Below are 23,853 nucleotides of genomic sequence, written 5' to 3' on the forward strand. Positions count from 1 at the left end.
CAAGTTGAGAAGACTGTCTAACTGTTCCTTGAATTTAGACCTGGAAACAGCTGTGGCATGTACTTCATCACTTCACTCCTTCACAACTCACTCCCTCTCGAATTTCACCCACCACCAAACCTCTACCAAGACCACAGTCCCCCTTCCCTCCCACCACCCAACCTCACTTGGGCAATTGGAAAGGAATTATGTTTTAAATTGCCTCATTTTATAAAATTTCAGTTTCCTAAGTTTTAGTATGTATTTTTAACATAGTTCGTCCTTGTTTTTCATATTATGGTGCACGTTCATTTCCATGTAGAAGGAAGACATAACTAAATCTGATGCTATATAGTATCTTTGAGACCTGTATGCAAACATACCATTGCTAAGCCCATCAAGTGTTGAATAATGAGATGATTAGCATTTTATTTTTTTAAATTTTTTTCTGTTGAAGTATAGTTGATTTACAAAGTTGTGTTAATTTCTGCTGTTCAGTAGAGTGATTCAGTTATGCACATATATACATCCTTCTTAAAATTCTTTTCTGTTATGGTTTATCACAGGATGTTGAATATTCAGTTCCCTGTGCTACACAGCAGGACCTTGTTATTTATCCATCCTATACGTAATAGTTTGCATCTACTAATCCCAAACTCCCACTCCATCCCACCCCCACCTCACCCCCTTGGCAACCACAAGTCTCTTCTCTATGTCTGTGAGTCTGTTTCTATTTTGTAGACAAGTGCATTTGTGTCATATTTTAGATTCCACAGAGAAGTGATAGGATGACTAGTATTTTAAATGCTTATCTCATGTGGATATACTTAAAGGAATGTTATATAATTTGAGTGTAATTAGTGATATTTAGGAAAACTGGTTGGAATTTTTTGCATGGGTATGGAATGCATGATTATTTTTCCCATTTAACATACTAGAACATAGACTACCTCTAAAAATACTAGAATTAGAAGCTAACTGTAGTGCGTAAATTTTTATCCAACATGTTTTCAGGAATATTTCAAGTTCAGATAAAGAAGAATGAAGGAGAGTTATATGGAGAACCTCTACTGCATTTCATGCACTGTGTGGATATTATCTCATCTCATTCAATTCTCTCAACCACCTACAAAATACGTATCGTATCATTACCTCCTTTTTATGGATGAGGAAATTGGGTATCAGAAAGGTAGGTCATTTGCCCAAGCTTATACTACACTACACTTCCTACATTAGAAAGGATTATAAGACTATGTGGGCTAAAAGACCATGCTTGGGTCAAAATTTGCATTGCTGTGTTATCAGTGTAAGCTGAACAAATCACGGTTAAATTTTTTTAATAGTATTTTGTAGTCCCTAGTACAGAGGTATACCTGACATAAAGATGGTATGAATTTGTGTATTTTATGAAGCTTTTTCACATACATACTCTTTCCTGAGAAATGAAGAAAAGATAAACTAAAAACCTGGAACACAATTAAATTTCCACTTTCTAGATTATGAACCCTCCAAGGGCAAGAATATAGATTTTTTCATTTTCTGTCTTTATCCGGTGGAGTAGATTGATTGCAAAAATCAAAAAAATTCTTCTCTCACACCAACCCCCCCATCCCACTTCTGCAAATTGTCTGTGGTGGATTTGTACTGTATTAAATTAGTTAAGGTGAAACTAGTCTTTCCTAGAATTCCATTCCTTGCTTAGTTGGAGGTTAGTGAGCCATAAGAGACATTTTGAAAGACAGAAGGGATGAAGCAGCAGTGATATTCCTTTTTACACCTGAGTCTTCTCCGACTCTGAGCCAGGTGGGTGAAGAAGAACACCAGCTTTTCCTGCAGATCCCCCATCATTGAAGTTGGAGGCTTGGAGGGAGTGAGAAAGTGATATGGGTGGTGGCCCATCCTCACAGGCCCAGTTTCTTCTTCCACTTCATATCCATCTTTCCTTTTTGATTGCTTTATCTACAGACTTCAGACTCCAGAAGCAGACAAAGAAGCAGCAGCCTCCCATAGATGGTTTAACCAGCTCCCACAATTAATAAAGTCAAATTGCTATAGTCAACTCCTTGTATAATATGTATATATACACATAGATTTACACTTATAGAAATATTAAATATATTTATATTCAATATCATATATGTACATATTTATATACACATATACATACACACATATATATTTGTTATTGTTCTTTTTCCTTCTTGTGGTTCTGCTTCTATAATGGAGTCACGACTGACACAATGTCTTTGCAGCTCCTCCCTGTCCTTTGAATCTGGGCTGGCCTTGTGATTAGCTTTGGTTAATAGAATGAAGCAAAATGACAGGGCCCAGTTCTGAGCCTCGTCCTCTAGAAGCCTTGCACATTCTCTTGGAACTCTGTAACTGCCATGTGCACAGTCCAGGGCTAGCCTGCTGGAGGACGAGAGACTACTACACAGAGGGGAGCCCAGGTGCCTTAGCCAATGTCATTCTAGACCAGCCTATAACCAACTGTCCCACCCAAATATGAGTAAACCCAACCAAGAGAAGTAAGGCTGCCTACCCAACCCCCAGCTGACCAGAGACCTGCGTGAGCCCACCTGAGAGCAGACCCATCAGCTAACCTATAGTCTCCCGAGCAGAAATAAATACATGTTGTTTAAGCCACACATTCTGAGGTGTTTTTCTCCCACAATAATGGCTACCTGATGCATCCAGCATAATAATTTTTCCTTCTTTTATTGTGAAATATAACACGCATGCAGAAAAGTATGTAAAATAAATAAGTTTAACAAGTAATTATAAAGTGAAAATATATGTACCCACCCCCTAGGCTAAAAAAAGGAGCATTGCCAGCACCAAAGAAGCTGCCACCTTCCCCAACCAGTTTTTCTTCTCACCTATTACCTCATCCTTCCCAACTATCCTGACTGCTGAGATAATCATTCCCTTGCTTCTTTGAATAGTTTCATTGTGTATTAAGGAAAACAGTATCATTTAGTTTTGCCTGTTAGTTTTTATATGCTGTATGATTTCTTTTTGCTTAGTTTCTTTTTCATTGTGTTTATAAGATTCCCCATGTTGTCTTGTAGCTATAATCTCTTCATTTTCATTGCTATGTGATGTCCCATGTCCCTGCACTCAAATTTATGAATATTTGGGCTGTTTCCAGTTTGGGACTATTATTAGACTTTGGCCTAAATAGTCTTGCATATGTATCCTGGTATACCTGTGTATAAGTGGTTCTCAAATTTATGATTACAGAATCTTAAAAAATTAAATTAAAAAAATAAATTAATAAAAATTATTTAATTAAAATTTTAAATTATAGGGATCTGAGACACAAATATTTATTGAATAATTTATTTAAAACAACAATATATACACAATGGAATATTAGCCATAAAAAAGAATGAAATTGTGCCATTTGCAACAATATGGATGGACCTAGAGGGTAGTAATCTAAATGAAATGTCAAAGACAAGTACTATGTGATCTCACTTATATGTGGAATCTAAAAACAAAAGAACAAACCAAACAGAAACAGACATAGACACAGAGTACAAACTGGTGGTTGCCAGAGGGCAGGTAGGTGGGAATTGGATGAAATAGGTAAAGGGAATTAAGAGGTACAAACTTCCAGTTATAAAATAAATGAGTCATGGGGATGTAATATACAGCATAGGGAATATAGTCTGTCATACTGTAAGAATTTTTTATGGTGACAAATGATTACTGGACGTGTCGTGACCATTTTGCAACGCAGTTGATTGTCAGAGCACTATATTGCACACCTGAAACTGACATAATTTGTATGTCAAGTACACTTCAATTAAAAATAAGTAAATAAATTTAACAATAAATAAAAATAAAGTAACAATAATAAACCCATTACATGTTGTATTCATTTCCCAAGGCTGCCATAACAAACTGCCACTAATGTGATTTAAAACAAGAGAAAAGTATTCTCTTACAGTTGAGGAGGCCAGAAGTCTGAAATTATTGCCAGGGTGGTTCCTTCTGGAGGCTCTGAGGGAGAATCTGTTCTTCCCTTTCCCCCAGCTGCTGGTGGCTGTGGGCAATCCTTGGCATTCCTTGGCTTGTAGATGCATCACTCCAGTCTTTTTGTCTTTGTATGGCATTCTCCCCGTGTGTCTGTGTTTGTGTGCCCCAGGTCTCCCTCTCTTTTCTCTTATAAGGGCACCAGTCATTGGATTTAGGGTCCACTCTAAATCCAGGATGATTGCATCTTGAGATCCTTAACTTACATCTCAAAAACCCTATTTCCAAGTAAGGTTGAATTCACAGGGCCTAGGAGTTAAGATTTGGACATATGTTTTTCGGGGTACACAATTTCACCTACTACATATGTTAACATAGATAACACATTTTAAAATGAAAAATAAAAATATTGTCCAAATAAAAATTTAATGCTAAGGGTCATATTGCTTTACATTTGTGTGAATCTCTTTAATATTTAGATTCATACAAGAAGCTGGGTACTCATCTGCTTTTACATTTAATATGTTATATGTTGTTTTGGTTTAGATGTATGGTGAAAATCCAACCTCCCATAGATAATCTCAGACCCTCTGAAGGGGTTTCAAAGGTTCCCAAGAGGTCTTTGGAGCACACTTTGAGGACTGCTGCTCTGAAGTATATACTTTAAAGTATAAGCAAAGTGGAAGTTCTAGCTCATATACGTATCTTCCACTTTATTAGATAATGCCACATTGTGTTCCATTGTGTGGTTGTGCCAATTTATATTTCCACCAGTGATGTATGAGGGATCTTGTTCTACTTGCTCACCAACATCCAGTATTGTTGTATTTTTAAAAATTTGTCTATTTGCCTCTCTGGTGGTGTGTACTGTATAGCATTATGGTCTTAATCTTATTCATTTATTCATTCTTTGTATTGCCACTTGATGCATGAAGAAATGAGGATTTAAAAGAGCAATGTTACTTGCCAAAAGTCAAGAATTAGAAAATAGAACTCAAGTTTTCTACTTTGAAATTCAGTCTTCTTTCCACTCACAGACAAAAATACTACTTCTTTTTCTGGCCTAGTGTTACCAAAATTGGGGTCCAGCTGCTCACTGCTCAAAAGCCAATACTCGCGAGGCAAGATTGGTTGGAAAGGAAAGTTTGCCTCATTTTGGAGGCCGGCAACCCAGGGAAAAGGCCAACTCCCCACTGACAATCAGTGGGCAAGACCTTTTAAAGGGGAGTTGCAGGGGTGTATAGGTGGAGGGAGGCGGCTACATGTAGAAACAGCACAGTCAGCTCTGACAGTCATCTTGAAATGTCATGCACTGGTCTGATCAGTGTCATCTTTAAGTACAGTTAGTCTTCAGTTCCAGGGTCAGTTTGTTCCCATTTCTTTGAAGCCAGTTCTCTGAACTGTGGTAGCTTATGTCATAGCTACAGTCTGGTCATCACGTAGTTAATTTCTTCCACCTGGTGGGGGTTTCATTCTCTATAACACAGCTCAAAGGATATGGCTCATATTATCTATAGCCCTTGAAGAGAACCTAAAGGTCCTTGACTTTGTTTAATGAATTTATTGTTATTTTGTCTTGTTTTCCTTTGCTTCTGCATTTTTTCACTTCTTGATTAAATGTATCCTTTGACTAAACTTTTCCTACAGACAAAAGGCAGGCTGAGGACATGGGGTGGTGGGGTGGGGGTGGTAGGGTACGTTGTCTATCCTGAGAAGGCCCCATAGGGTCCTGCTCTGTTTCACTTGTCCTCAGGGACGTTCAGTCTCCCCCAAATCTCATCTCCTGGGGGCTCCTTTCCCCTGCAGAGGCACTGGGCACGGAGGCCATTAAAGGTCCTGCATATCCCCCCTCAACAACACACCGCCACCTCCCCACCATCCTCTCACTTCCCTTCCCTGCACTCCACGTGCTTACTATATGATGCTGCCTACATGACAACCACTCTTCTAGGGCTTTTTTCAAATAGTGAGGCCTTGTAGTAACCCTCTGGGTTAGGTACTATTATTATCCTCATTTTGCAGATACAAAGTCTGAAGCAGAGAGGTTAAACAGCTGGTCTAAGGTCACAGCCAGTAAACAGCAGAGTAGGGATTAGAACTCCTGCAGTCTGGTGGTCACAGAATTCGCGCTCCTAGCAAAGTTGCTTCCCCCCAGACTTATTATTTACAAGAAAACTCTCTGCAAATTGCAAAGCGCTCTAGTGATTAGACCCCTAGGGCAACATGGTCTCTTCACCACTCCCTCCTGGCTCCCCCAGCGCTCAGCTCTCGCACAAACACTCGCAGGCTGAACGCCTACCACAGGCCTGTAACGCGAACCACAGGCCACACCCCGTCTCCTGGCCCCGCCCCGCCACGTTCCCCACGCTGGCCCCGCCTCTCGGCCCAGGCGTTGGCGGAGGCAGAGCTGACGCCTTGCGAGCTTCCACGTACTCACTCCAACGCCTCTTCCCGCGGCCCGGGGAGAGCACATCCGGGTTGCTGGAGCAGGTGCCTCAGGCCCCGCCTCTTTCCGCTCATTTCTTGTCCCCGCTTCCGGCCATCTCAGGCCTTTTGGGTTTGTTCTCTGCCGGCTTGATCTCTGCTGCCCAGGTTGTTCTGGCCTCTAGGCCCTGGTGCCTCAGCACCCCTCTACCGTACCCAGCGACTCGCTCCGCGTCTCCAGTCTGTCGGGGCTCGGAGTAACTCTGCGGTGCGTCTTCGCGGTGCCGTCCCGGTTGAGGCCTGCTGCGCGCGGTGAGTCCGTGCAGATTTGACCCCGCGTCTCCGCAGCTCCGTTGAGGCCGCCGCCGCCGCCTCGGGATGCCCCGGCTGGGGTCCGCGCAGTGCTGGCCGGTCGCCGCGGGCCGTTGGGGCTGCAGGCTGCTTGCGCTGCTGCTGTTGCTGGTGCCGGGGCCCGGCGGCGCCTCGGAGATCACCTTCGAGCTGCCCGACAATGCCAAGCAGTGTTTCTACGAGGACATCACGCAGGGCACCAAGTGCACCCTCGAGTTCCAGGTACTACGGGCTCAGGCAGTCGCAGGCCCCAGCTCGCGGTTCCAGGGTCGAGGCTGTTTCCTCACTCTTTGGCTGATTCAGGAATCACATCTAGGTAGCTGATGCAGGCCATTTGGCTTTCCTTTCCTAAATCTTGCGCATTAGACATTTAAGACCGGATGTTAAGATATATAAATCCCAGAAAGGCTTCCTGTGGCTGTAGTTTCTCCAGCCATTCTCTAATGTCCTTCATTTTGAACTTTAAGAGTTTCCTTTAAAAAAAATTGTTCTCTAGTGCCCAACGTCAGTCTGCCACTCTTTAATCCACACCTCCACTTTAATCAGATTTCAAGTGCTGCCAGTGTCTAACTCCATTGCTTTGCAGTTTTTCCATCGATGTTAGGAATATGGGTTAATGTGGTTTCTGTCGTTGGAAGAACTCTATTTCAGACCAGGTGACCGTCTGCCAAAGGTTTTGTAGAAGGAATTGCTATGATAAATGAGAGGCCCCTTTTCATTTTGGAAATTATATAAAAGTGCTTATTCAACAGAATGTAGTTTCTTAAATTGGTTAGAATAATCTTTACTCTGTTTTTCTTGCTGTTGGTAGACTTAACATGTTTGAACAGCTATTGAATATTAGGCGCTGGTGATACAGCAGTGAACAAAATAGATAGGGTCGCTGCCAGCATTCTTGATTCCCTACCCATCCTGCCATTTTTTTCTTAATTAGTACGTGTTCATCAAAATTGTGCTTTAAGAGCAGAGAATAGATGGTATATGGTCTGGTCGTTGGAATCTGTGAAGGCTTCTTTTAGGAAGTGGTTTGTTGCTAAACTGTAAAAGATGAGTTGTAAATGCTTTGGTGAGGGGGAAGAGGGAATGGCCTTTGCAAGGTCACTGGGGTAACAGTGACTGGAAATTTGAAGAACACAGAGAGGTCCACTGTAGCTGGGAACAAGGAGCCAGAAGAAGGGAGGTCAGCAGGGGCTAGACCATGTAGTGCCCAGGCGGCCAGGTTAAGGATTTTAGTTTTTCCTGATAGTATGAGAAGCCATCATAGGGTTGTAAACAGTGCAGTGACAGGTTCTAAGTATTCTTGGTAGCTGTATGGATATTAACTTGTGCAGGTAGAGAAGGTATTGTGGAGTGTTGCTGAGTAATTGTAGAAGACTGATCAGGAGGCTGTTGTAGTGGTCCAGGCTGAGACTACCGTGGTAGCAGTAGGGAAGGAGAAAAGTGAAAGGATGGGAGATACTATTTAGGTAAAATGAGCAGAATTTGGTGATTATTTGGCTACAGTGAGTGAGAGAGGGAGGCCATGGATGACTCTTAGGTTTGCTTAACTTCATGGGTTAGAACCAGGGGACAGAAAAGATGATAGCAAGAATTGTAATATAAAGTGTCAGCAAAAATTTTATTTATTTGAATTTAACAAACATTTCTTGACTTCCACGTGCAGATACTGTGCTTGGTGGTAAGAGTACTACTCTACTAGTCTTACAGGCTAAAAAAATTAGTGTTTATTATGTGGCAGACAGTATACCAAGCATTTCAGGTGTATTACTTAATTCTCAGGACAACTCAATATGAGATGGGTATAGATTTTATTATTTTTTTACCGATGAGGAAACTGAGGCTTCGGTAAATTAAGACCCAAGGTCACAAAACATAGCAGGTAGCAGAATCAGTATGTGGTTCCAGGTTAAGTTCTTAACTACTTAATTTTACTGCCTCCCAAAGACAAATATGGCTGAGTTTGACCTCAGGGACCTTACATAGGCACATAGTCATGTGATATTAAACGCAATAGTGAAAGTACATGCTAGGTATAGTGCTGAATGAAGACAGAGGATCATCGGGAAATTTAGCTGAGGGTCTTGTATGAGCTGAGTCTAGAGGGATAAATAGGAGTTACTCTACAAGGTGGCAGAGGGGGAAAGGACTTCCTCAGCAGATACGCCGTTAGACTTAATTCCGGCAAGCCTGAAAATTAGCCTGAGTTGGCTCTGAAATATACTGAGTGATAGTGTTGCTTTGTAGCTGTGGGTCTGAGGGCTTTGGGGGCAGTTTGTACCAGTTTGTCAGCATTGTTCATTGATAACAGTGAAATTGATGATTTGTACCTGGTCTCAGTGAGACCCCCAGAGTCTGCTACTGAGAATGGTTACATGGCAGAAATATGCTTATGTGAACAGCAAAGTATAAAAAACCCAGTCAAGACTCTTGGGCTCACGTGTTCCAAGGTGTTCCTTGCACACTTGGGTGGTTCCTGATCTGTTAGGGTATATTGCTGGCCACATCCCTTACAGAGGAGCCCATACCTGACCTCTTCTGTCCTCTTGCTGTGAGACAGTTTTTGGCTATGATGTTTTATATTGTATTCTCTTTCTCTAATAAACTGTAGATTTGTAAGCATAGTCATTTTGGGTCCTGTGATTCTTCTTTAGCAGACAAACTGTGCAAATTTGTCACTATTAGTGCAGATGTAGAACAGAGACTTCTTCAGAGAATTTCTGGCATTCTGGTATTTTTGGAACACAGAGTGAGAAAGGGTATAAAAGGTGCTGAGACTTCCTTGAGGAGGTAAAGGGAAGTGGTATGCTGTTGTTAACAGGTTTGGATTTTTCTGTGGGCCACAGGAATTATCAAAAGGTTTTAAGACATTTGGGGAGGGAGATGTTATTGTCATCTAGTAAGTAGAGACCAGAGATGCTGCTAAATGTGCTAAAATGTGCAGGGGCAACACAGCCCCCTACAACAAAGACTTATCCAGCCTAAAGTGATCTAACTGAGCTTAAGAACTTGGATTAGAGGGAGGAGAGATTGGGTTATGAGAAGACCTTTTAGGAAGTTGTGGCAACAACTTTTAGTACTGTCTGGATTGTGAATTGGGAATGGAAGAGATGGGGTGAATTTGAGGGAGGCAATAATATCAAGAGATTTCTGTGAGTAACTGGACAGGTAGGGACACATAATTTGAGATGATCCCCAGTTTCCTTCTTACGTGACCAGGCAGGTTATAAGGAGGTACTTTTATCTGAAGTAAAGTTATTTGTTTTAAAGTTTGATAGACGAAAAGTGGCATGAAGATCAGTTCTGGTTCTTTTTGTTTGTTTGTATGTGTGTTTTGATTATTCAAGTAATGTGGTTAAATATGAATAATAAGGTTGTTGACTTTTGGTGGAGAGGGGTAAATGCCCAATTGACAAGACACCGTTTTCATGTCAAATGTTATATCTGTATGTTAAGATTTGCATATTTTACAGTTTCTAGTTATAGTTCATTTAATTATCAAGATGATCTTGTAACATGTTAATTTATTCTTCATATCTCTATAGTGACAAAAGGTCATGTAAGTAGCCAATCTTCTTTGAAGTCCAAAGTTTGATCTTTCTCTTCTGCATATCTAGAATATCAATATTATGCTAACACAGAGGGTTCAAGCTTGAAAATACATCTCACGGTGATTGGAAACCCTCAAACCCAGTGTCTCTTCCTCATTACCTCTTTCTCAGGTGGATTCCGGCACCCTATGTTTCACCTCCTATCTCCTCTCCCTCTTTCTTCCCAGTCGGCTTTTTCCCATGTAAGGATTTTTTTCCTCCTCTTTAATCTGTTTCCTTTTTCCTCTCTTATGCTTGTCCAGTTACCTCAGGGAAAACCTCTCCCTCTTCTCTTCATTTGTGTAATTCAGATGGCCCAAATTGTAACTGATTAAGCAAAAGCCCTTGAAAATAGCTCCAAAATCCTCCTTAGAAGCATGTCACCTACCCCTGGCTTTCCTTTCATATGCTTTCCCTTAAATACAAACTTTCCAGAAGAACAAAAGATTTATTTGCTTTTATGTTGTTCTGTTCTGGTTTTGCTTTAATCACAGGGGTTTAAACAATGTAGTTTAAACATTTATGGTTCTCTTAGAAACAAGTTTGTAAATAATGATATACTCTTAGAACACCCACAAGTCTATTCTGTTCAAAATGTAATTCAAAACAAATTCCGTATAACTGACCTATAAAAGAACTTAAGAAGCACAGCCTATTTGTAATTTGGTAGTAAAGTGAGTTTAAGTTCTATAATAGAAGTATGCATGGAGTGTTAGGCTAAGGACTGACCTACTTGATTGCTTCACTGTACTATCTGTGAGTGCTTGGGTGCTGCTAATAGGAAACTAGGTGAGAACATTTTGGGAAGGAAAATATTACATGGCAGTAAGCTTAAGGGTCAAGAGTATGAGTTTGGCATTCAACCTCTTAAGGCATTCAACCTTCACCTATCATTAGGGGAGTAATCTTGGGTAGGTTACTTATTCTAACTCAGTTTCTCAGTTTGTCAAATTGAGGTCAAAGTACTCTGTCATAGGGTTGTTGGGAGAATTAAGTGCTGTAAGAGACCTATAGTAACTAGGCTTGGTCAGTTCCCTCTCTCCTGTCATGAGGAAATTTGTTCAGTTTCTGTGAAGCTTTAGTTGAACTGAAATCTGCCTCCCAAATTCCATCCATTGGTAGAAATCAAGAAATGTAAAATTACCTGATAGTAAAAAAAAAACCTTACAGCCATTTTAACAGGAAACCTGATTAATTTCTCAGACTTGTTAGTGATCTGTTCATTTTTTGTTTGCTTTTTCCTCTTGTAGGTGATTACTGGTGGTCACTATGATGTAGATTGTCGATTAGAAGATCCTGATGGTAATGTGTTATACAAAGAGATGAAGAAACAGTATGATAGTTTTACTTTCACAGCCTCCAAAAATGGGACATACAAATTTTGCTTCAGCAATGAATTTTCTACTTTCACACATAAAACCGTGTATTTTGATTTTCAAGTTGGAGAAGACCCACCTTTGTTTCCAAGTGAGAACCGAGTCAGCGCTCTTACCCAGGTAATAAAAAGTTAGTAATATAACGTTGATATGTTTAAAAGGGAAAGAAAGCATAATTTAATATGCATTAACTCATTGATAAAACAGAATTTTGTGACTTTTATTCAGTCTTTAAGACCTGCCTTAACCTGTACAGTAGATGAGGCATTTCACAGAGAACTTCAGACTTTTTTAGTGAAGACCAGCGTTAAAGGATTTTATGAAAAGAAAATAGACATTAAAATAGGGGGATCACTTGGTAGAAACATCAGTGCAAAGGGAGCATAAAAGATTATACAGTGCTCCAGCATCCTGAAGCATTTCTATAATTCATGGAGGAATGTTGCTACCGTAACTTAGAAGGTTGGTATAACTGGAAGCAAAATGATGCATTAATTTATTTATTTATGTACACACACACACACACACACACACACACACACACACACACACACACACACTTTTATACCAGTATTTAGTTACTCAGACTGCTGGTACAATAACTTTGGCTGTAACTGAAGGTAAAATAGTAAAAATTAATAGTAAGTCATCTAACAAAAATAGTTAAGGGAGCTAAATTGGGTTTTATTTTGAAAAAGAGCTTGATCAGGGAAAAATAGCAAAAGAAATTTAGTCAGTGAACAAACACTGCTCAGGTGATAAGAAGGGCTGTTTTGTTTCTAGTTCAAATACAGTATGAGCTTAGAGTACGTCTAAAAGATACTCAATTCGGTATCCAAAGGAATTACTTATCACCTTCTTGTTAAAACCTTAAATTGGATTTCATTGTTTCCAGGTTCCAGGTAGTCTCTTGGCCATAATCATGTAGTGATAAAGGCAGTTTTTAAGAATATGTAAGCGTCTTAATTCATAAACTTATTGTAAGCATTAATAAGATGTGTTCAAATGTTCCTGTTTTTAGAGATGTTCTCTTTATTTTAGCATCATGTGTGAGCGGCATTTTGTAAAAAGATTTTTCTTTGGGGCCATTGTTTATAACTTAACTTTAATAAATTTTAATTTGTATGATAAGATAGCTTGCTTTAAAAACCTAGGTAGATAAATGCTTTTAGGACCACTTAACCTCCTTTATTTGTATCACATTTTTAATCTATTCTTGTTTTTTAATTGGAGTATAATTGCTTTACAATGTTGTGTTTCTGCTCTACAATGAAGTTAATCAGTTATATATATACATATATCCCCTCCCTCTTGGACCTCCCTCCCTCGCACCCCCATCTCACCCATCTAGGTCATCACAGAGCACCGAGCTGAGCTCCCTTTGCTATACAGCAGGTTCCCACTAGCTAGCTGTTTTATACCTGGTAGTGTATTTATGTCAAACCTAATCTCCCAATTCATCCCACTCTTCCTGTCTCCCCCTGTGTCTAGACGTCCTTTCTCTGTGTCTGCGTCTCTGTTCCTGCCCTGGGTGTAGGTTCATCTATATTATTTTTCTAGATTCTACATATATGCGTTAATATACAGTATTTGTTTTTCTCTTTCTGACTTACTTCACTCTGTATGACAGACTCTAGGTCTATCCACATCTCTACAAATGACCCAATTTGGTTCCTTTTTAATGGCCGAGTGATATTCCATTGTATGTATTATGTACCATGTCTTCTTTTTCCATTCATCTGTTGTTAGACATTTAGATTGTTTCCATGACCTGGCTATTGTAAATAGTGCTGCAGTGAACATTGGGGTACGTGTATCTTTTTGAATTATGGTTTTCTCAAGGTATATGCCCAGTAGTGGGATTGCTGGGTCATGTGGTAGGTCAGTTTTTAGTTTTTTAAGGAACCTCTGTACTGTTCTCCACAGTGGCTGTGTCAATATACATTCCCACCAACAGTGCAGGAGGGTTCCCTTTTCTTCACATCGTCTCCAGCATTTATTGTTTCTAGACTTTTTGATGATGGCTCTTCTGACTGGTGTGAGGTAATACCTCATTATAGTCTTGATTTGCATTTCTCTAATGATTAGTGATGTTGAGCATCTTTTCATGTGTGTGTTGGCCATCTGTATGTCTTCTTTGGCAAAATGTCTATTTAGGTCTTCTGCCCATTTTTGGATTGGGTTTTTGTTTTTTTTTTAAATTGTGTTGCATGAGCTGTTTGTATATTTTGGAGATTAATCGTTTGTTGCTTCATTTGTAAATATTTTCTCCCATTCGGAGGGTTGTCTTTTCATTTTGTTTATGGTTTTCTTTGCTGTGCAAAAGCTTTTAAGTTTAATTAGGTCCCATTTGTTTATTTTTGTTTTTATTTTCATTACTCTGAGGTGGGTCAGAAAAGATCTTCCTATGATTTATGTCCAAGAGTGTTCTACCTGTGTTTTCCTCTAAGAGTTTTACAGTGTCTGGTCTTACATTTAGGTCTTTAATCCATTTTGAGTTTATTCTTGTGTATGGTGTTAAGTAGTGTTCTCATTTCATGTAGCTGTTCTAATTTTACATGTAGCTGTCCAGTTTTCCCAGCATCACTTATTGAAGAGGCTGTTTTTTCTCCATTGTATATTCTTGCCTCCTTTGTCATAGATTAGGTGACCATAGGTGCGTGGGTTTATCTCTGGGTTTTCTGTCCTGTGCCATTGATCTATATTTCTGTTTTTGTGCCAGGACCATACTGTTTTGATTACTGTAGCTTTGTAAGATAGTCTGAAATCGGGGCGCCTGATTTCCTCCAATGCCGTTTTTCTTTCTCAAGATTGCTTTGGCTATTTGGGATCTTGTGTTTCCATACAAATTGTAAAATTTTTTATTCTAATTCTGTGATGAATGCCATTGGTCATTTAATAGGGATTGCATTGACTCTGTAGATTGCTCTGAGTTGTGTAGTCATTTTCACAATGTTGCTTCTTCCAATCTAAGAACATGGTATATCTCTCCATCTGTTTGTGTCATCTTTGATTTCTTTCATCAGTGTTTTATAGTTTTCTTTGTACAGGTCTTTTGCCTCCTTAGATAGGTTTATTCCTAGGTATTTTATTCTTTTTGTTGCAGTGATAAATGGAATTGTTTCCTTAATTTCTCTTTTTGATCTTTTGTTATTAGTATATAGGAATGCAGGAGATTTCTGTGTGTTAATTTTATATCTTGCAACTATACCAAATTCATTGGTTAGCTCTGGTAGTTTCCTCCATTTCTCTACTTTCAAAATGCTAATGTCTCTCATACAATATGGACACTTGTAAAGCAGCTGTTCATACAATAGAGTTGAAAGAAAATACCAGCTAAGAAGTGTAGAATAAATGGTAGAGTTTTACTAAATCACCAGGTTTTTTTTAGCCATTAATAAATAAAATGATTGATCTAAAGTCGGTGATGATCATCAGTCACTGCAGAATCATTAGGTGAAAGGCTGATGGGGAATTTTATAATGGTTAGATCTGATATCCCCTAAATCTAATGATCATTCACACGTGGAGAGGTAACTAGACATTATGTGTCTTCTGATAATATGCAGTAAGTATATAACATTGCCTGTGAGGTATTCCCACCCAGAATGTTATACCTGAATCCCATGAAGTTTGTGGTTCCAACCATAATTTGTAAGAAATACATAGAGGAAAACCGTGGGAATAAAAATCAGCAAAATCCAGAAAGTGGAAAATACTATGGCACAGAGGACCCAGTTTCTTCAACGAATAGATGGGAAGGGGAAAAAAAAAAAAAAGGAAGAGAATCTAAAGATTAAAGAAGACTTAAAAGACACATCAGCTAAATGATTGTATTGACTTTGTTTGAATTCTGATTTGAAAACAACTGATGAGGCATTTGAGGAAATCTGAACACTAACTTTCTTCTTTTTGGCCATACCATGCGGCTTGCAGGATCTTAGTTCCCCAGCTAGGGATCAAACCCAAGCCTTGTAAGTGAAAGCACCAAGTCCTAACCACTGGACTGCCAGGGAATTCCCACTAACTTTATATTTGATAACTTTTAAGGAATTATTTTTAATTTCTTTGTGTTACAGTGCTATTGGGATGATATTTTATAAATCGTTACCTTTCAGAAATAAATATAAACTATAAAAGTATAGCTGAAATGATAAAATATCTGAGATTTGCTTTAAAATAATTAGAGGGGAGGAAGATAGATGAGGAATGTAGATGAAACAGAATTAGCCATGTTTAATAATTATTGACATGGGGGTTCATCATACTAGTCTCTATACTTTTGAAGATGTATGAACATTTCCACTTTAAAAGTAGAATGAAAAAAGAAAAGAAAAACAACACTGTCTCAAATGTTGTGTGAATCCATGTAAGTAGTTCTTTAATTTCTGTGATTTTCTCTAATTCAGCAATTCTTAACCCATACACTTTTGTCAGCCTTCAAGAATTCCTTTAACACTCTGAATTTGTGCCAAATCCTTGCTTTTATGTGTACTTTTCAGGGGAAGAATTCTTAGACTACATACCATTTTGAGGATACGTGGAAAGCAAAGAAGTGCTAGAAGCACCTCTCTACCTCTTATTAAAACTTGAAAATGATTCATTTTAGCACATGCTAATCTTTCATTCCTAGGGGCCAAAACAAAACAAGAAGCAAAAAAGTTTGAGTATTCTAATAGGTAAATTCAATTTTTAGACCTCATAATTTCTCACGCTATTTAAAGGAACTTTTAATGAAATATTTTTATTACTCTTCCTTTCGTACTTACTTTGGTAGAACTTAAGTGTTTAAATTATTTTCTAACGTCTATTATTAAAATTACAACGAACTAAAATTAAACAAAAAAAATCCTAATACATGGTTTATGATGTAAAATAAGTATAATATAATAAAGCATATATTTCATCAGCAGGATTAAGTTTTTAGCCATAGAAAAATATTAAACTGGTGCACAACAAAAAATTACACTCATAACCTTTCTCAAAGCAGGTATTGCAATGTAGAAAAAGATAAGTTGCAATCAGATGAAGGCCCACGAACTCATTACACAGTAAAAATGAAACTTATGTCCCATTGGGAAACATATATATTGGTTTTGTTGACTGAAATGAGGGAGAAGACTTATTTAGCAAAGTGGTAAATGTGAAAAAAAAATTCGTACTCTGACCTATCAATTTAAGTTTCAGCTGTAAGATAGTTGAAGTAACTTTGACTAGTGGTCTACTTTTATGCCATATTTTGTTTATTTTTCTATATATTTGGACTTTGATTCATATTCTTATTATTGGTCAGATTTACTGAACTGCGATTGTTTTCCTCCTAATTCTTCCTTTTTGAGAAAGCTGGCCTTGTAATCTGTAGCCACCAACCTTAACTGGTTAGTATTTTCTTCCCCTGTTAGTTTCATGTTTCATCTACCACCTTACAGATGCCACAGTTGGGACATTCCAGTTTGAGGCAAGCAGCTGCTTTGTGGGATCTCTAGCCATACCATTGTCCTCGTGGGAATGAGTAGAAGGGTTGCTTTGCTAGGACCACTGACATGAATGAGTGAATGAATGAATGCAGGTTTAGTAGAATGTTGGTCAAATGAGGAATTGAGATCAAATTGAAAGAAAAGATGAATATGCTAGATGGATAGTACTGAAGTATTAAGCATACTAACTGAAAATCTTTCTCTTTAGATGGAATCTGCCTGTGTTTCAATTCACGAAGCTCTGAAATCTGTCATTGACTATCAGACTCATTTCCGTTTGAGAGAAGCTCAAGGCCGAAGCCGAGCTGAGGATCTAAATACAAGAGTGGCCTACTGGTCAGTAGGAGAAGCCCTCATTCTTCTGGTGGTTAGCATAGGGCAGGTATTTCTTCTGAAAAGCTTTTTCTCAGATAAAAGAACCACAACAACTCGTGTTGGATCATAACTACATTTTGAGAATTGATGCACCATTGCCGCTGTAATATTGCTGTCCTCTAATTAATTTTAGGTACTGAAGAACTTAATATTGGCAACATTTTTAGAACCTTACTCATACTCTTGATGGGGGGGATGTACAGTGCTTATCCCCAAGCTGTGGAAAGGACACCTTTTTTTATTTGTAAAGGTAGAAAAACTTTGGGACTTATTTTGGGCTATTCATAAATATTCAACACAATGATCTACTCTTTTCTCGGTTGTTTCTATCTACTCTTCGCACACTAAACTTCGATATTTTGATTCCTTTTAGCCATTTAAAAGTACTTTTCTTGTAAGTGGTGGGTATTTTCAAAACCTTCAATTTAATGTCTAAATGTGTTATGGAGGAAGAAAATTACCTTTTAGTTGTTTATAGTGAATACAATTTTTTTTTTTTAAGAAAACCAAATGTGATTAACTGTAGCTCAAGCCCTATTCTGCACTGTTTAATTTTATGAGGAAAAAAAATCTACCATAGAAATGTTAGTTAGTTAATACTGATATAATTTTAAGTTGATACATCATGGTTTAATTTATTTCTCAGTGGCTTGGGAAATGTCATTTTTTGTTGTTTGGGTTTATTCTATGATCTATAACCAGATATGTTATTTTTTTCATAAAGACATTCTTACCACACAGAAAATAGTATGTTTCAATAACATAATAGAGTTTACACAGGCCTTAAGAATCAGAGTGTTGTAACAGGTAGAATAATTACAGAATAATTTAAGACACTACAGTGGGGGCGCAAATGAAATGAGAAAACTTTTAGTGAGTTATCGGCATATAATACATTTTCAGTGCTTTTACAAAGAAAAAAGGTGATCTGTTTCATCTTAAACATTTGAATTGGCTAGTTCTTGCTCTTATGTGGCTTTAATGTCTGAGTCACTCCCAGCTTAAATTGAGAGTTGTAATATAATATTGTAAAAGTGCCATACATTTTATCCTAGTGGGCGTGATGCACTGAGAAGTTAGTTTCTTTGGTTTTTTTCTTTCTTTCTTTCTTTTTTTGCTTTTTTGTTTTGGGTTTTTTTGTTGTTGTTGTTCCTTTTTTTTTGTTTCTTGTTTTTTTATCTTGCGCATGTAATTTGTACAATCTCTGGTTAGCAGCCCTAAGATGATTTGAAGATTTAGAATGCTGTGTGTGTTTCTTTAATAATCTTCACTGATTGTACTGCATTTAATGAATATTAAATAGTGCATTTTCTGTATACTATAGGGTTTAGACTGTGTTTGTATTTTATAACTTGTATAGATTGAGCTGATTGAAGTAAGATTTTGTTCCAGGTATTCTAGAATAGAGTACAAGATGATGCAATGTTGTATGTGTTTAAAGCTTTTATGCTGTTTAAAAAAAAAAATTGCAGCTGCTTTTTGCCATGCTTCTCTCCCCCACCTAAAAGTGATGAGTGCTGAACATGACTGTCATATTGTGAGGACTTTGGTATGTGGTACCACAGAATACTGATTGGATAGCAATTCTAGTCACTTATCGCTACTGACTAGAAGTTAACTCTTAATTCTAAGCTGTCTTAAAATGCATATACACTTCTGCATGTAAGAGCAATATGAAGTCAGGTTGTCCTGCTTGCTGATTTCAAATGCTACAGTATAGCAAGGGATGAACATATTTTCAACCCTTTAATTCTAAAATTTTTGAAGACCAAATAGCTGCTCCTTCAGCAATATTTACCAATGGATTAAGAACTGAAGTTTAAGATTTTGCAGATTTATCTACTGGGGTTCTTGTATTGGAGTTGTCCTGCAGCTTTTTAAATGTCCCTCTAGATTTGCAAATTTTAAACACTAATGTTAAAGCGATAAACATGGGAATGTGTTAAATGTCCTTTTCTGGTTGCCTATCTGCTTTGTTGTTTTCAGATAGTTACACCATAATTAAGCTGAGTTGGGTATCATCAAGTGCCGAGTTTGGCATCTATAATGCAGTTATTTAATCTGTGCCTGTCAGAACTCTATCGTATGTAAAGACTGTTACCACAAATAAATTGTGATGAAACTGTTGAGATATATTAAAATTTTTTAAGTCACCACTGTTACCTGTTGTAGAAAATAGTACTGACTGAGGCTAGTCTGTTTGTAACCGGTTAAAGTTTGATGGCTTGTCTATACTCAACAAGGTATGTATATAAAAATTAGAAAATACATATCTACCTAGACATGAATATTAAGTAGGAACTTTTTTCTTCCTTCTTCTATATAATTTGTAGCTCATCTTTTTTTCTTTAATCCTTTCATCATAACTTGTTGCAACAGTTTGAATTTCCCAAATATTTATGTTTGGACTTATGGCTCAGAATACATATTTAAACATCATTAGCTGTATATATTTTTAAAGCAGAATAAATAATGGAAAGGGACTTGAAATACAAGTTTATACTAAAATTCCAACTGTGTGGAAATACATCTTAAGATATTACTTTGCTAATAATCTAAACATTCTTTTTTTATTAAAGAAATAAATGGTTTGGGGTTCGCAGCTTTCATCTTGGCTTGATGATAATCAACTTTGAAAACACAGTGGACTGAAAAGCAGTTTTATTCTTTGAAAGCTTTCATTTAAATCTCTGTACTATCCATTTTTGTTTCAGTTTGTAAGTGTGTAACATTTATGGTTAAACAGGACAAGGATTGCACCAGTCAATTCTTGTACAATAAAAAAATCTTTCAACAAACTGACTTCACTTTTTTCTGTGAAGATTTAAATCTTTTTAAAGCTCCTTATCAGCTTGCAGCTTGGAGTACAGTTTTGTAGCAAGAGAGTGATAATTTATTTGTTATTTCATTGGAACATGTTAGGGACGGACCAAGAAAAAGTTAAGAGAAATACAAGCTCTGAACACCTCGCTTTTAACCTTTTTGCTTTTCATGGTCATGATACCTCACACAAATGATTTTAACTCTGCATTTTTGTTTCTTCATTTATTACTAAGGTAATATCTACTATAATGAGAATATAATGAGGTGTTTATAAGACACTTAGGGTCAGTGCCTATTATATACAAGCCCTTAATAAATAATATCTGTATTTTTGTCATTGGTCCAATTTAATCTCTTGATCTTTCTTTAGTTCTTAAAGTTCTTACCGTAGCTTCAACTCATATGGCTCTTAAATAATATGTAACAAATATGAGAGTCTATCATGTACATAATAGTCTGCTAGAAGTTTAAAAAATGAGTAAAATAATCTGACTTTTAGGAATATAATAGTTGGGGGAGACAGGATAGCCATGTAAGCAACTAATGTTAAGTAAGTCATGAAGCAGAATGGACTTGAAGTTTCTAAGACATATATAGGATGCTAGAGGAGGAAGAAAATATATAGATCAAGAGACTCATTCCCCAAGTAATTTTACTTTGTCCTCTCCCGGAGTGGGGAGAGGTGCACAGTTGTCTAGCTAGGCCAGCAACTGAGTGCATTAATCTCTAATTCAGGGATGTGGACTTGGTACAAATCAAAAAACATGTTGTTACTAGTAAAGGTGATGTTTGATCTCCTGAATAACTTCTCCATCTTAGTTGTTTTGAAATTCTGGGGGAAAATATAGGGATGTTATCCCTAAACCACAAACGTGCTATTTTTCAATCTCATTCCTCCACATTATCCACAAGATAGCATCATTAGGATGGTTACATTCCTTGCTGAAATCAGCATATATTAGGAGTAACACAGGTCTGGCATAATCTGTTTTTATTGCTGGTAATTACTAATGACTACTACTACCTTAAAAAGAGAAGACAACCAAGAATTTGACAAATAATGGTTCAAAGAGAAATCTACCAAAATCCACCATCCGCTTTGATGTATTTCAGTTTTTCTATAGATAAATGTATATATTTTTAAAGAATTGGTATTGTCTATAACCAATTTTTAAACTTTTAAAAATTGTGAAATTTCTCATAATACAGAAGAGGGTAATAAACATGTACAATTTAAAGAGAAATAAAATTAATTATAAAGCACATACTCATAATAACCAGTGCTCAGGTTAAGAAGTGCAATATTGTCAGCAACATAAAAGGCTCTGTGTATCCTTTCCTGACCACATCCCTGAATTTCTTCATTAGAGATAACCAATGTTCTGATGGTAATGAAAATAATTTTTTCTTTTTTTTTTAAGCAAGTATGTATACTAATTCTGCTCAAACTACTTTTTAAAAAGTTTCCAAGTAATCACAAACTTGTAATTGTGTAAATACAACATCATGTGCTTGAATGTTTTGGTAATGTCAAATTGCTGTCAGCCTTTCCAAATGTTTACTTTCTATGCATGCTTACTCTCACTTCATGTGCTTCTCTCTTCATCAGCTAGTAACAGTTCAGTATGGTCGACCATACTTTGAATAGTACTGATGTTTACACTCCTGAAAAATGTCTAAAAAAATCAGGCAAAAGTAAACTTTAATAAATAAAGTTTAATGTAATATTAAATTCTATTTAATGAATTAGATATTACATGTATTCTTTTGTGACTTTGTTTTGTTAAGTCATCCTTATTGATGGATATGTCTGCAGTTTTCATTACTGTGTTGTAGTCCATCATATAAATATACCAGTTATGTCTTTTCTAGTGTGATGGAGTTTGGATTGTTCCAAGTTTTTTTGCTGTTATAAACAAAACCACTGTGAACATTTTTGTATATTTATGTCCTGTTGCAATATGTATCATCCCTTCAGGATACATCTAAGGAGTGGGATTGTTTACTTATGGAGTATGTGTTTCTTCATCTTTACTAGGTGACATCTAACTTTTCTAACGCAGTTGTATCAATCAGCGCTTTCACCAGTAACAATGGAAAGTTCCACATTTGTGCTGTCAGACTTTAAAACTTTAGAAAGTCTCCTGGGTTTGTGATGTTGTAAAGGCAAAACTTAAGAATTTGACAAATAATGGTTCAATGAATAAAATCCACCCATAATTCCATTACCCATTTTGATGTATTTCAGTTATTTTTATAGATATAAGTGTATATTTTTAAAGAAACTGCTGTTATACCTCATTGCTGCTTACTTTGCATTTCTATGAAGTTAATTACTTTTTTCTCCCAGGTTTTCACCTACCACTTGATTTCCTCTTTTATGAAGTCCTTGTTCAAATTTTTCGCCCATTTAAAAAAATTGGATGTTTTGATTAACAGGATTCCTTTATATATTCAGGAGATTTATCTTTTAGTTATAACTATTTCAAGTATCTTCTCACAGTTTGTGTGTATCTTTCTGCTCCTAGTGAAATATCAGTCTTTTCCCATATGGTTGGTGTTTTTATGTGTTGTTAAAGGAATACTTCTCTGTCCTGAGGTCATGAATATCTTCTCCTGTACTATGTTCTAGAATACATAGAATTTTGTCTTCTACTTGAATTGACTTTTGTGTATGGGATAAGGTAGGTGTCCAGGTGTTTTTTTTCCCCTTAAAAACTCATCTTTCTCTGTCAATTTGCCATGCCAAGTCTTTCACCTATTAAATGCTCATATTTACCTGAGTCTATTTCTGGGCTCTCCGTTTTATTCCATTGATTGGTTTGTTCATATACCAGTAACATACTATCTTAGTTACCAAAGCTTTTAAAATTCTTGATATTGGTAAAACAAGTGTTTATACCTTGTTCTTCAAGATTTTGGCTGTCATCTGTCCTTTGCATTTTTATACAAAATTTAGAGTTAACACAACTTTTAACAAAACAAAATAAATCTGTTTGGATTTTGATTGGAATTGTATTTAGTGTGTGAACAGTTTCTTCTTTATAATAGTGCACTTTCCATTGTTAAGGTCTTCCTTAGATCTTTTGATAAAGTTTTGTAATTTTCTTCATAGAAGTGTTCCATATATTTTTGTTAAGTTAATGTTGTTTCCTTTATGTTTTTTGATGTTATTATAATCCTTAAATTTTTTATTTTTCATTTGTTGCTGTACGTGGAAATACAACTTTTAAATTGATTCTTCTATTCAGCAACTTTGCTAAATTCTCTTGTCAATTCTAGTAATTTGTATATTCTTTTGGACTTTCTTTGTATATAGTTGTATCATCTGCAAGTCAGGACAGATTTGTCTTTCTATTCCTCACACCTTTTCTTTCTTTTTCTTGTCTAATTATATTTGGCGGGAACTCCAGAAGAGTGTTGAATAGAAATGGTCATAATAGGCATTCTTGTTTTGTTCATGTTCTCTAGGAATGCTTT

General features: G+C 37.0%; 1 protein-coding gene across 1 annotated transcript; it reads left to right on the forward strand.

The window, feature by feature from the left end:
* Positions 1-6,406: 6,406 nt before the first annotated feature.
* On the forward strand, positions 6,407-18,048 carry TMED7 (transmembrane p24 trafficking protein 7). The gene is made up of 3 exons (XM_057737123.1): positions 6,407-6,957; positions 11,573-11,818; positions 17,384-18,048. The coding sequence occupies exons 1-3, from the start codon at positions 6,763-6,765 to the stop codon at positions 17,618-17,620; spliced, it is 678 nt and encodes a 225-aa protein (XP_057593106.1). The 5' UTR covers positions 6,407-6,762; the 3' UTR covers positions 17,621-18,048.
* Positions 18,049-23,853: the final 5,805 nt, after the last annotated feature.

Source organism: Hippopotamus amphibius, chromosome 1, assembly GCF_030028045.1.
Source record: "Hippopotamus amphibius kiboko isolate mHipAmp2 chromosome 1, mHipAmp2.hap2, whole genome shotgun sequence".
Classification (NCBI taxonomy): Eukaryota; Metazoa; Chordata; class Mammalia; order Artiodactyla; family Hippopotamidae; genus Hippopotamus; species Hippopotamus amphibius.

Excerpts from the sequence above, each read along its gene's own strand:
- TMED7 (XM_057737123.1), top strand. The coding sequence starts at position 6,763 with ATGCCCCGGCTGGGGTCCGCGCAGTGCTGGCCGGTCGCCGCGGGCCGT. Across the intron at positions 6,958-11,572 it reads AGTGCACCCTCGAGTTCCAG|GTGATTACTGGTGGTCACTA; the intron begins GTACTACGGGCT and ends TTCCTCTTGTAG. Across the intron at positions 11,819-17,383 it reads GAGTCAGCGCTCTTACCCAG|ATGGAATCTGCCTGTGTTTC; the intron begins GTAATAAAAAGT and ends CTTTCTCTTTAG.